The sequence below is a fragment of the Mastomys coucha genome, unplaced genomic scaffold, assembly GCF_008632895.1.
Source record: "Mastomys coucha isolate ucsf_1 unplaced genomic scaffold, UCSF_Mcou_1 pScaffold4, whole genome shotgun sequence".
NCBI lineage: Eukaryota > Metazoa > Chordata > Mammalia > Rodentia > Muridae > Mastomys > Mastomys coucha.
Genome location: NW_022196910.1, coordinates 393,789 through 406,968, shown reverse-complemented (window position 1 = coordinate 406,968; position 13,180 = coordinate 393,789). Strand labels below are relative to the sequence as shown.

The 13,180-nt window shown below is 39.6% G+C and overlaps 1 protein-coding gene and 1 pseudogene across 1 annotated transcript; one reads left to right on the top strand and one right to left on the bottom strand.

Moving 5' to 3' along the window:
• Nucleotides 1-332: 332 nt before the first annotated feature.
• LOC116076479 lies at nt 333-1,088 on the bottom strand (annotated as a pseudogene).
• Nucleotides 1,089-2,581: 1,493 nt separating this feature from the next.
• Nucleotides 2,582-5,805, top strand: LOC116076282 (zinc finger protein 431-like). The gene is made up of 4 exons (XM_031349978.1): nt 2,582-2,721; nt 2,827-2,953; nt 3,162-3,222; nt 3,740-5,805. Exons 1-4 carry the CDS (start codon nt 2,713-2,715, stop codon nt 5,508-5,510), a joined length of 1,968 nt encoding a protein of 655 aa, XP_031205838.1. The 5' UTR covers nt 2,582-2,712; the 3' UTR covers nt 5,511-5,805.
• Nucleotides 5,806-13,180: the final 7,375 nt, after the last annotated feature.

The following is a 13,180-nucleotide window of genomic DNA, read 5'->3' as shown; positions in this document are numbered from 1 at the left end:
CTTGAGCTTGCAGAAAACCCTCTCAATACAATTCATACATGTAATTGAAATATGGTGTGAAGATTTTAACCCATGGAGGCTTCTCTTCTCTTTGAGCATATTCAGAAGGCCATTCCTTCTTCATCTGTGTCCCATTGCTACATCTCACCACATTCAAAGGCCATTTCTTACCTGGTTCTCCAGCTGCCTTTCGTCAGTGCAGGCGTGAGGTTTACAGTTCCTGAGGCTGAGGCTGTGGTAACATGCCCCTCCTTTTAGATTCATAGGCACAGTATAGGAGGTTAATTTCACAAGTCTTTAACATTCTGAGGTATATAGCCATCTTCCTTTATTCATGTATCTTTTGTAGCTGGTAAGGCTTTTCCTTTCTTCCGCTTCACATCACCATCTGCAACACTGTTGTCTCTCACTCTGATGGTGACTGTTGCTCCACCCAGCAATACTATTCTCAGCTCTACATCAGACACACCATTGTAGTCATCAGATTTGGCAGGAATTCCTGCATGATGTCTCTCTCACCAGTGACTTGGATTGAACACACCTTTTCTAGATATTCTTCCACTCCCCACCCCAATGTCAGGTATCTAATCGTTCTGATAATGAGAATGGCCACTTTCCTGGAAGTCAAGAAAACGTAAAGTCGGCAAACTCTCTTTTTAGATTTTGGTGCAGTGTGGCAAACTCCTGGTACCGCTTAGAACACAGCTGCCTCCCTGTCATGTAAACATTGTATACCATAAATATCTTACCATTCTGCTTGTATAGGGGACTGAAATGGGCACCGATTTTCCGTGTATTCATAAAATGATTGTCCCAAGGAGTAGTCCCTAGGTTATCAGCCTCAGGAAGCGGTACAGACAACATTGTCAAGACCAATTCCTCTTCTTGCACAAATTAGGTCCACTACCTGCTTGTGTGTCACCCCTTCAACATCCACGCCATTCCCTTCCTCTAGTCCAGAATCTTACACATTGCTTGGTTCAGGAAAGCATGTGAGAAAGATGGTGATGACCTTCAGGATGTGGTCTCCTTGCACACATGAGCCTGGTCAGCTGCTCCCACTCCTCCGGGCAGCGTGGCATCCGCATGCACTTACTCTTGGCACCAAGCACTTGTATTGACCCTTTCTCAGGTCTTGAGTTTTGAACTTTTGCATAAGGCCCTATTTTCTAAGCAAATGGGATTCATTTTTGACCTTTATACTCAGTCTTCACAGTCATTGGATTGCAGGTGGTTAACATTCTCCCTATCTGTATGTATGTTTCTGCTTTTTAAAAAAGTGTGTATGAGTCTTTTGCATATACACATATGTGTGAGTACAACACATGTACACAAATACATGAATGTGCACCACTTGTATGCCTGGTGTTCACTAAAGTCAGAAGAGAACATTGGATTCTGTTGACCTGGAGTTATGAATAGTTGGAGCCTCCAAATGAGTGTTGGGGACTGTTGTCCCCATTTGATCTTAAGTGTTGAGCCATTTTTCCTCTCTATGTTCCTTTCATTGCTGTTGTTTTTGGTTTTGATTTTGAGACCTCTTTGATCTGCCAGTAACTTATTACAAATGCATTCCTATGTAGAAATATTATATTCCCCCTATGGCTTAAACTGGGACACTTCAGTTTTTTGTTGTTTTGGTTTTTGGTTTTTTGAGACAGGGTTTCTCTGTTTAGTCCTGACTGTCCTGGAACTCACTCTGTAGAGCAGGCTATACTCAAACTCAGAAATCTGCCTGCCTCTTCCTCCCAAGTGCTGGGATTAAAGGCGAGTGCCATCACTGCCTGGCCAGTTTTCTGATAAACTGGTCTTATACTGGTTAAATTTTAACTTGTTGGAGGAATTTCAAGTAAGCTCATGAGTGCTTTCTATCCTTTGTTTTTTTTTTTTTTTTTTGAGACAGGGTCTGACTGTGTGCCTCTGGTTATCATGGAAATAGTATGCAAAGTAAGCTGGCCTAGGAATCACTGAATTCACCTGCCTTTGCCTCCTGAGGTCTGACATTAAAGGTGTGCATCACCACATTCATCTTGTCTATCCTTTTTTTCTTTCTTTCTTTCTTTCTTTCTTTCTTTCTTTCTTTCTTCCTTCCTTCCTTCCTTCCTTCCTTCCTTCCTTCCTTCCTTTCTTTCTTTCCTTCTTTCTTTCTTTCTTTCTTTCTTTCTCTCTTTCTTTCTTTTTTTGAGACAGGGTTTCTCTGTGTAGCCCTGGCTGTCCTGGACCTCACTCTCTAGACCAGGCTGGCCTCAAACTCAGAAATTGTCTATCCTTTCTTGAAGTTAGGGACTTTGATACAATTTTGCTATTGTATATTCAATAGTATTAATCTTCTTGCATATCTCTCTGTTTTATCTGTTAGTAATTTCCGTATGGAATTCAGTGTGCCCAGCAATGAGAGATGTCATCCTCCTTTTCTGTTTACTTCTTCTTTTTTTTTTTTTTTTTTTTTTTTTTTTTTTTTTTTTTTTTTTTTTTTGTTTTTTTTGTTTTTTTTTTGTTGTTGTTTTGTTTTTTTTTGTTTTTCAAGACAAGGTTTCTCTGTGTAGCCCTGGCTTTCCTGGAGCTCACTTTGTAGACCAGGCTGGCCTTGAACTCAGAAATCCACCTGCCTCTGTCTCCCAAGTGCTGGGATTAAAGGCGTGCGCGCCACCACCACTCGACCTTCTGTTTACTTCTAAAATGACTTGCTGACTGCATTTGAAATTCTGTAATATGGAAAAAGTATGTGAAGCACCCAGAAGTATATAAATATGTTCTCACTGGCATATACACATATAGTGCAGTCAGTCTCACCATTTCTATTATGTGCATGTGTGGCTATTTTAGGCTGCAGTGACCTATGAGGATGTGCATGTGAACTTCTCTCAGGAAGAGTGGGCTTTGCTGGGTCCTTCCCAGAAGAGTCTCTACAGAGATGTGATGCTGGAGACCTGCAGGAACCTCACGGCTATAGGTAAGAATATTAGTTTTCCTTCATGTTCTAAACAATAGGACAAGTGTTTCTTGGTTATTGGTATACCTCTGTGATTTCTATTGTGACAGAGGAAGAATGTGGTAAATATAAATACTCAGACATGTTTCTCAGGTTCACCAGAGATACTAACTTAAAATTTGCACAGTATCAAATAATATATTATAAATTTACTGGTACTGTATTTTAGGGTACAGATTGGAAGACCACAATATTGAAGAACACTGTCAAAGTTCTGGAAGACCTGGGAGGTAATTTTCATGTGCAAGCTGACACAAATGCATCACTGTAGACATTTTAATGCACCTTGAAGTTTTAGCAAAAATCAACAGTGTGAATAAACACAGCTTTAAGTATACTGATGATTCGTGAATTCTCAAAAGAGCATGAACTTGGATTTCAGGTAGCCGACCAATGTTTGCAAGGCATTCCGCATAGGGAAAAGAGAAATAATATCTTAACACATGACACTTTAGTCTTGAGAGCCATGCTGTAGAACCGTAAGGCCATTTAGTCTCATCCTATGCAAGTATCATAAAAACCACTGATTAGGGGACCAGTGTATGCCTTTGCATAGTAAAGCTAGTGTTACTCATATGCTTATAGTGACTTTCCAAAGTTTAGTGAGAGGGAATAAGTAGTTTATGGGAAGCAAGAAGACTGTTGTTATTGGAGAAGCCTTAACCCCTCTAGCACATATCTATGGGGGAAAACAGTTCACATGTGTGAATGCAGTGTGGAAACCTTTTGTTATTTCTTCTTTCATAGATATAACATCTGTAATTGTGGATACAAGCCCTGTGAGAATAAGGGCCATGGAAAGAAGCAATGTTTTCTTCAAACATATGAAAGAATCCATACTGAAGAGAAACCCTATGAATGTAATCAATACAGTAAAGTCTTTGCAAATTTCCAAAGTCTTCCACAACATGCAAAAAGTCATCCTAGAGAAAAACCCTATGAATGTAATCACTGTGGTAAAGCCTATGTAAGTCCCAGTTCTCCTCAGGTACACAAAAGAGTTCATATTGGAGAGAAGTGTGGTAAAGCCTTTGAAAATGCCAATTATCTTCAAAATCATGATAAACATCATACGCTTGAGAAACTCTTTGAGTGTAGTCAATGTGGAAAAGCCTTTGCAAGTCGCAGTTATCTTCCAATACACAGAAGAGTTCATACTGGAGAGAAACCATATGAATGTACTCAATGTGGTAAAGCCTTTACAAGTCGCAGTTATCTCAAAATTCATAAAAGCATTCATACTGGAGAGAAACCGTATGAATGTAATCAATGTAGTAAAGCCTTTGCTAATTTCTATAGTCTTCGACAACATGAAAAATATCATACTAGAGAAAAACCTTACGAATGTAGTCATTGTAGTAAAGCCTTTCCAAGTCCCAGTTCTCTTCAAGTACATGAAAGAACCCATACTGGTGAGAAACCCTACAATTGCAATGAATGTGGTAAAGCATTTATAAGTCACAGTTCTCTTCAGATACACAAAAGAGTTCATACTGGAGAGAAACCATATGAATGTACTCTATGTGGAAAAGCCTTTGTAAATCGAAGTTATCTTGAAGTACACAAAAGAATTCATACTGGAGAAAAGCCGTATGAGTGTAATCAATGCAGTAAAGCCTTTGCAAATTTCCGTAGTCTTCGACAACATGAAAAAAATCATACTAGAGAAAAACCCTATGAGTGTAGTCAGTGCAGTAAAGCCTTTGTAAGTCCTTGTCATCTTCAAATACACCAAAGAACTCATACAGGTGAGAAACCCTATGATTGCAGTGAATGTGGTAAAGCATTTACACGTCTCAGTAATCTTCAAGTACACAAAAGAACTCATACGGGACAGAAACCCTATTGCTGCAGTAAATGTGGTAAAGCATTTCCATGTCTCAGTAATCTTCAAATACATGAAAGAACTCACACTGGAGAGAAACCCTATGAATGTAATCAGTGTGGTAAAGCCTTTGCCAGTCGTGCTAGTCTTCAATACCATGAAAAACATCATACTGGAGAAAAACCATATGGATGTAATCAGTGTGGTAAAGCCTTTGTAAGTCCCAGTCATCTTCAAATACACCAAAGAACTCACACTGGAGAGAAACCTTATGAATGTAATCAGTGTGGTAAAGCATTTGCACGTCGCAGTAATCTTCAAATACATGAAAGAACTCACACTGGAGAGAAACCTTATGAATGTAATCAATGCGGTAAAGCCTTTGCAAGTCGTGCGAGTCTTCAATACCATGAAAAACATCATACTGGAGAGAAACCCTATGGATGTAGTCAGTGTGGTAAAGGCTTTGCACTTCGCAGTCTTCTTCAAGTACATGAAAGAACTCATACTGGAGAGAAACCACATGAATGTACTCAGTGTGGTAAAGCCTTTGTAAGTCGTAGTTATCTTCAAATACACAAAAGAGCTCATGCAGGAGAAAAACGGTATGAATGTATTCAATGTGGAAAAGCCTTTGTATATCTCACTAGTCTTTGTAGTCACAAAAAATTTTGTGCTGGAGAGAAGTCCTAGGGAAGTACTTGAGACAAAGATGAATGGTATCATGAGTCAGATAAGGCAGCAGACCTGCTTCTGGACCTATGCATTGTAATCTTGTAGCACATTGTTTACTCTCCTTAGAGTTAGTAGTTACATCCCTATTAGGGTTGCATATGTGTCCATCCCAGGCCATGTAGGTGGCCATTCTATGGTTGTAGTAGAAACATCTCTTCTAGAGTTAATTAATTAACCTTGTAAAGTTTTTACTCTTACATTGAAATACATTAATGTTTTATGATTCTCCTTCAATAAAGTGCTTAAAGTTGCAGTTTTATGTATATTATCAAATCCTCCATCATGAATGAAGCACTGCTGATATCCTTCTCTGGCATCCAGGTGACTGAGGAAGGCAGTGGGGTGTGGCATCAGAGATGGGGCCCAAACGCTGCTGACTTTTAGCCATTTAACTCATTCTGGCTCTTCTGGGCCTTAAATCTGCTGGTGTCTGGCAGTTTAACTGTTTCTCTCGGGCCAGAAGGTTCTGGCAGTAGGGGACTAAGAAAAAAAGCTTAGTTAACTGGGCTCTTTTTTCCTGCCTCAAGGCCCCTTGTTGGCTAGGCGAGTGGCTCAGAACTTGTTAACTGTCCATGAGCCAGAGAGAAAAGAAAAGAGGAAGAAATAAAGGAAGCATAGACATACAGAGACACATGTGCACTGGGAAAAGAAAAGAAAGAAAGAAAGAAAGAAAGCAGACACACAGAGACACGTGCACTGGGTGAAGCAGAAAAGGGCTGCACCATCCTTTGTTATTGTTTTCAGCTTTTTATAAGTTCTTGGACAAAAGGTTCTCTATTTAAGGAAAAGTTACATCACAGATAAAATGTTACACAAAAGGGGAGTTACAGAGGACGTTGATAGTAAGTTCAAAGCAGCGTTTCATTTTATAAGCTTATTGCAAGTTCAAAGCAACAGTTTAACGTGGCTTTGCTTTATCATGTGCACACCTGTGGCTTCATCCTTGGACTTGACCTAGAATGAATGGTTTTTTCCTGATTACAAATCTGTCCCAAGCCTATTTCAATTCTTAGTTCAATTTAGAAAATCTCATTGCATTCCCTATTATGCAGCCTTTACTTCCTAGTCTATGAGGACAGGGCATATTCTACTCTTTTTTTTTTTTTTTTTTGGTTTTTTCGAGACAGGGTTTCTCTGTGTAGCTCTGGCTGTCCTGGAACTCACTCTGTAGACCAGGCTGGCCTCGAACTCAGAAATCCACCTGCCTCTGCCTCCCAAGGGCTGGGATTAAAGGCGTGCGCCGCCACCACCGCCTGGCCTCACATTCTATTCTTGATTCTAAGTTTATTACTTATTTTTCTGGGGAAATAACTAAACCATCTCCTTAAATATTAAAGGAGATTATTTGAATTTGGATCCAACTAGGAATTCTATAAAGTCATTAATTCTTCTAACCTGCATTAATTTATAAAAGTTCATCTTCATGTTGATCTGCAGGAAATTTGCCCAACAGTGTGGGCTGATGGCAAGGAATCATTAGGCTATGTAGTCGTGGCAGGAAAGACATATCAGCAGCAAGAAGCAATCCTGGCATGAAGTCTCTGAGGACCCTGCATCACCAAGCAAACCACTGCAGGCATGCAAGATGGGGGACCATCTCTATAAAACTCATTTTCTTTCCATAGCCTCTCCTAGGTGGCTTCTGTCAAAGTGTAAGGGTCTGTGATTCTGGGAGAATGATACCCCAGACTCAAACTGTATGCAATAGCAAAGAGCGTTTATTCTGTAGAGAAGTAGCATGTAAGGGTCTTCAGTACGTTGGGATGGAAGGCAGAGGTATGGCTTTGCAGGGTCAGTTCACAGCCTGTTAGGGTGGGAGTGGTGACATTCCTTTCTTTCCCTTGATTGTTTGGTTCTGTCTCCAGGGCTATGGCTGCTTTTGTGATTGATTAATGCTCTGGGGGGTTTGGGGGGACTTTTGCTGATTAACTATATTTGGTCCAAGCTAGGTGGTGGGACAGCTTCTGATAGCTCCTGATCAGCTGCCCATGAAGGGTGGTTTTCCCTGGAATTGACTTGTTTTGGACTTTTCTTATTCTGGAAAACAGAAACTTAGGCCTAGTCTCCCAAACTGACAGTTTGCAATTTTTTATGGAGTCAGCCTGGCTCTGGCTAACTCAGTCCTCTCAAAAGCACATTTTCCATGACAGCAGTTCCATTGCCTACGTGTTGTTAATATGACTCCTGCATGAACTATGATTCCTTTCATGGGTAAACTACTGTGACTAACTAAAAACCCACCTGTTCCTGCTAGGACAAGTCCACAATTTGCTGTGTGTAACTAAAAGGCACATTGAAGAGGGGAAATGGCAGTATCTTTAGAGCAAGAAATGTCAATAACCGCACTTTGTGTATGTGTGTTTGTGTGTGTGTGTATACCAGCTTGTAATAAAGAATAGATTGATTATAATTTGAAGCTAGGACAAATGCTTTGGGATATAACCCTTTTATTTCTGTGAGTCATGAAGTGGGGGACCTCAATCCATTTCCCAGCTTTTGGTTGATAATGATATAGTTACTAGACCATGCATAGCTGTCCTTATATTTAGATTGGCATTCCTTAGCCCAGTGTTTTCTTGGATTTAGGGCATAAGCCATGAGCTCTAAGAATTCATTTGTTATAAGGGCAATTTATGTAGTTCTGTTAAGTGACCAGGTTGGCTGAAATTTAAACACTTTGTAGACACAGGTCTTGAACAGTACAGATTTCTAAAGCACATAATTTTGTTCTATGTTTTAGGTCTCAATTTTTCTACATAATTTAGAAAGTACATAACATTTCCTGTCTCTCTCTCTGAAGCCTGATTAATTCATGGCAGTCTTCACTGGTGTGATGGTTTATATATGGTCTGCCCAGGGAGTGGCACTATTAGAAGGTGTGACCTTGTTGGAGTATGTGTGGCCCTGCTGGAGTAGGTGTGTTACTGTGGGTGTGGGCTTTAAGACCCTCATTCTAGAGGCTTGGGAGCAAGTATTCTGCTAGCAGCCTTCAGATGAAGATGTAGAACTCTCAGCTCTGCCTGCACCATGCCTGCCTGGATGCTGCCATGCTCCTGCCTTGATGATAATGGACTCAACCTCTGATCATGTAAGCCAGCCCCCAGTTAAATGTTATCTTTATAAGAGTTGCCTTGGTCACAGTGTCTGTTCACATGGTGAAGCTCTAAGGCAACTGACATTATCAAAATCCAACTGTTTTAGTAATAACTCTTGAATTGGATCCCATTTTACTTATTTCTCAATAGCATTTTTGAGCCTCACTATAGAATCAGCATAAAGCTCCGAGGGACCTTGTTTTAATTTTTTTTGTTGTTGGTGGTGTTTTTAGAGACTGGGTTTCTCTGTATAGCCTTGGCTGTCCCGGAACTTACTCTGTAGACCAGGCTGGCCTCGAACTCAGAAATCCACCTGCCTCTGCCTCCCAAGTGCTGGGATTAAAGGTGTGTGCCACCACTGCCCGGCCCTTGTTTTAATTTTTATAGAAGTAGAACTGATGTCTGCCATGGACCACCCCAGCTGGTATGGGGGTTCTCAAGGCCAGGTGGGTAAGGATTTGGTGGTGACAAACAGAAACAAATACAGAGGCAGTTTGAATCTGAGTGTATTTTGCAGCTCTCAAGCAAGGGTTTTTATACATAGAGAAACAGGTGTTATAGCTCTGAAAAGCTGTGTGTAGTGGAGCAGTGAAATAGAATAGCAATAATCATTTGGTTTACCAAAATACAAAATCATCCAAGTCTTACAACTTCAAAAAAGGTGTTTTCAATAAAACATCCAAGTAGAACGAATATTGTTATGATTATTTGGTACATCAAAATACAAAAGTAAAAAAAAAAAATACAAAAATCATCTGAGGCTAGTGGCAAATTCCAAAGAACAAGCTAATGAATTTTTATGATCATTTACTGTTTATCATCTAACTCCTGTTTTTTCTGTAAATTTTTAAAAGATAAATTTAAACTGTTTTAATTCTTTTTATTTAAGGCTTAAACAATATACCCAAACTTTCTAATAACACACATGCATCCATATAAAATATTGTCATTGGAAAACTTTATATTTATCAATACTATCTTATACATGATTTATAAAGTGAAGAGCTGGTTTTCCCAGAGATGGGGTTATGTTTAGTGACTCCATTTCAAGACATGGTTTTGTAGCCATAATACTCACTTAAGATCTTAGCCTAGGCTATCAGGAACATCTCATATATAGGAGAAGGAACAGAAAACATAGACAGATAAGTTGCCAAGACAATTATGGCTCAATAATTTTTCATCCGGTGAAGAGTTCCACAGCCGGTTCCAGGAGCCTCCCCCTTTTGAGGTCAACCACCACACAGATCCTACTGGAGGTGGTGTAGCAGATGTTAGGTTGGCAGGACCTTTGTTCCCTGGAGATGGAAGGAGAATGTGGGTAGAAGGCTTGAGGAACGTTGCAATGGAATCTTGAAAGTTCTTGAAATAGATTATGTAAAACCCTTGCAACACATGCTTTCCTGGACCTAATGGTTTCATTATTGAAAAGATAAATAAAAGAAGTCCTCTCTGAGAGAAGACAGAGAATGATCAACACATCGCTGTGTCTCCGTTCTTCCTTCTCCAACTCTTTCTTCGAGATCTGAACTGCACTAGAGCTGGACTCCACATCAGATGCTATATCAGTTTTATCCCGGCAGCCCTAAAATGTGGGAACACAGCTGGAGGTTTATTATACGACTGATGGTCTATGGATACCTATTACAACTCCCCGCCAGCATCTCATATACCACATTTCCAGGGTCACCCCTCAGTCCGAGTTGTCTAAATCTTTTCATGAGCTTTATTTGCAAGCCATGTTTAGCATCAAAGAGATTGGGAAGGGCTAACAACCATTTGAGCAAGTGAATCAGAATCATAGGGCAGCCATTGTGTGTCATTGCTCCAAACAGAAAGATAGTTACAAGAGTATAAAGCACTAGATCATAGGAAGCAAATGTCTTTTAAAAATCTTTCATTATATCCATACCTAATCCTTAATAAACATTTTGATTTGCTGAAATTGTACAGGAAATATCAAGCATACATCAAAATGCCTGGGAAGAACTGGCAAACAATTCCTCTTTTCTGCCATGACATGCTTCAGGATCATTTTTAGGCAATAGAGACACATATTTAAAAGAGGATTCAGTAACGGCACTCAGGAGACTATCAATTGGCATAGTTGTCAGTTGTGTCATTTTTACCTTTAATTTTGCTTAAATAGGGGCAATTTCCCTTAAAATTCAAACATTCTTTTCCATTCTCCTGCTCTCTCTCCCCAACCTTCATCAGACCTAAGACATGTAGGTAAGCTTCCCTTTGCCCACCCATGTTACCTACTCTCTGAGCCCTCTGGGCCAAGCCAAACTGCCCTGAGCAGCCTCCTATCCCAGGGGGACCTTCATTTTCCTGCCTCCACTGCTCCACCTCCATCAGACTCCTGAACCATACAGGTAAGCTTCCCTATGTCTACCTACCTTCCATGTTCTCTGAGCCCTCTGAGTCAAGCCAAGCTTCCCTGACTAGGCTGCTATCCCAGGGAGACCTCCATTCTCCTGCCATGTCTCCACCTACGTTCATCACAACTGAGGCTTCTGAATCATAAGAGACCTGCTGGTCTGGAACCACATAGCCCTATCAGAGGCCTTCCACACCAGTACAGTCTTGGTTCTCCCCATTCCCAATACTTGCTGCAACAAGAACGTCCAGACATCAAAACCATCCAGATGGCTAAAGGCCCTCGAAAGAGCACAATCAAAAGCTGGGGCAACACGACACCTCCAAAGCACAGCTACCCCACTGCAGCAAGCCCTGGATATCCTAACACAACCGAAACACAATAAAATGACCTTAAATCCAATCTTATAAAGATGATAGAGACCTTTAAAGAGAAAATGAATAAATCCCTCAAAGAAATATAAAAATATACACTCAAACAGATAGAGGTCTTTAAAGAGGAAACAGTTACCTTAAAATCAAACAAGAAAATAAAATTAAATGGATGAAGGAAATAAAACTGTGCAAGGCCTGAAAAGGGAAATAGAAGCAATAAAGAGAAAACAAACTGAGGAATTCCTGGATATGGAAAACTTAGGGAAGAGAACAGTACCAACAGATGCAAGGATCACCAACAGAATACAGGAGATAGAAGAGAGAATGTCAGGTGTAGATACAATACAAGAAATTGATAAATTAGTCAAAATTTTAAATCTAAAAAATTCCTGAAACACAACATCCAGGAAATCTTGGATACCATGAAAAGACCTAACTTAAGAATAATAGGAATAAAAGAAGGTGAAGAGTCTCAGGTTCAAGGCCAAGAAAATATTCTCAGAAAAAAAAAAATCGTAGAAGGAAACTATCCCAATCTAAAGAAGAGAGATGCCTATAAACAAACAAGAAGCTTATAAACACCAGAAAAGAAAAATCCTCCCACTACACAATAAAACACAAAACCTACAGAACAAGAAAAGAATATTAAAAGAGGTATGGGAGAAAGGCCAGGTATCATACAAAGGCATTCCTATCAGAATTACACCCGGCTTCTCAACAGAATCTAAAAGCAAGAAGATCCTGGTCAGATACCTTGCAACCTTTAAAAAAAAAACAAAACATAATTGCCAACCTAGATTACTATACCCAGCAGAAGTCTCAATCACCGTAGATAGAGAAAACAAGATATTTCAAGACAAAGACAAATTCAAACAATAACCTAAGGAGGATAAGTATATCCAAGCAAACACAAACAATACAGCAAATACAAGGAAAGTACATACACACACACACTACCAACATCAAAATAATAGGAAACAATAATCACTGGTCATTAATATCTCTCAACATCAATGGATTCAATTCCGCAAATAAAAACACAGGTGAACAGAATGGATGCAAAAACAGGATCCACCATTCTGCTGCATACAAGAAATACACCTCAGGAGTAAAGACAGACATTAAATCAGGGTAAATGGCTGGAAAAAACTTCTCCCAGCAAATGGACCCAAGAACCAAGCTGGAATAACCATTCTAATACCTAATGAAATAGATTTTCAACCACAATTAATTAAGAGAGACAGGGAAGAACACTTCATACCCATCAACAGAAAAGTCTACCAAGATGATATCTCAATTTTGAACATCTATGCCTCAAACATAAGGGCACCTACATTTGTAAAACATTGCTATAGCTTAAATCCCACATTGAATCCCACATATAAATGGTGGGAAACTTCAAAACAACACTTTCATTAATTGATAGGTCATCTAGACAAAGACTAAAACAGATAAAGAAATAATGAAATTAACAGACATTATGAATTGAATGTACCTAACAGATATCTATAGAATATTTCACCCAAACACATAAGAATATACCTGCTCATCACCTCACAGAACCTCCAAAATTGACCATACAATTAATCGGTCACAATGCAAGCCTCAACAGATACGAAGCAACACCTTCTATCTTATCAGACCAACAAAGGTTAAAGCTGTACTTCAACAACAGATATCAGAAAGCTTAGACACTCATGGAAATTGAACTACTCTCTACTCAATGAAATCTTGGTCAGGAAAGAAATAAAGATGTTCTAGAATTCAATAAAAATT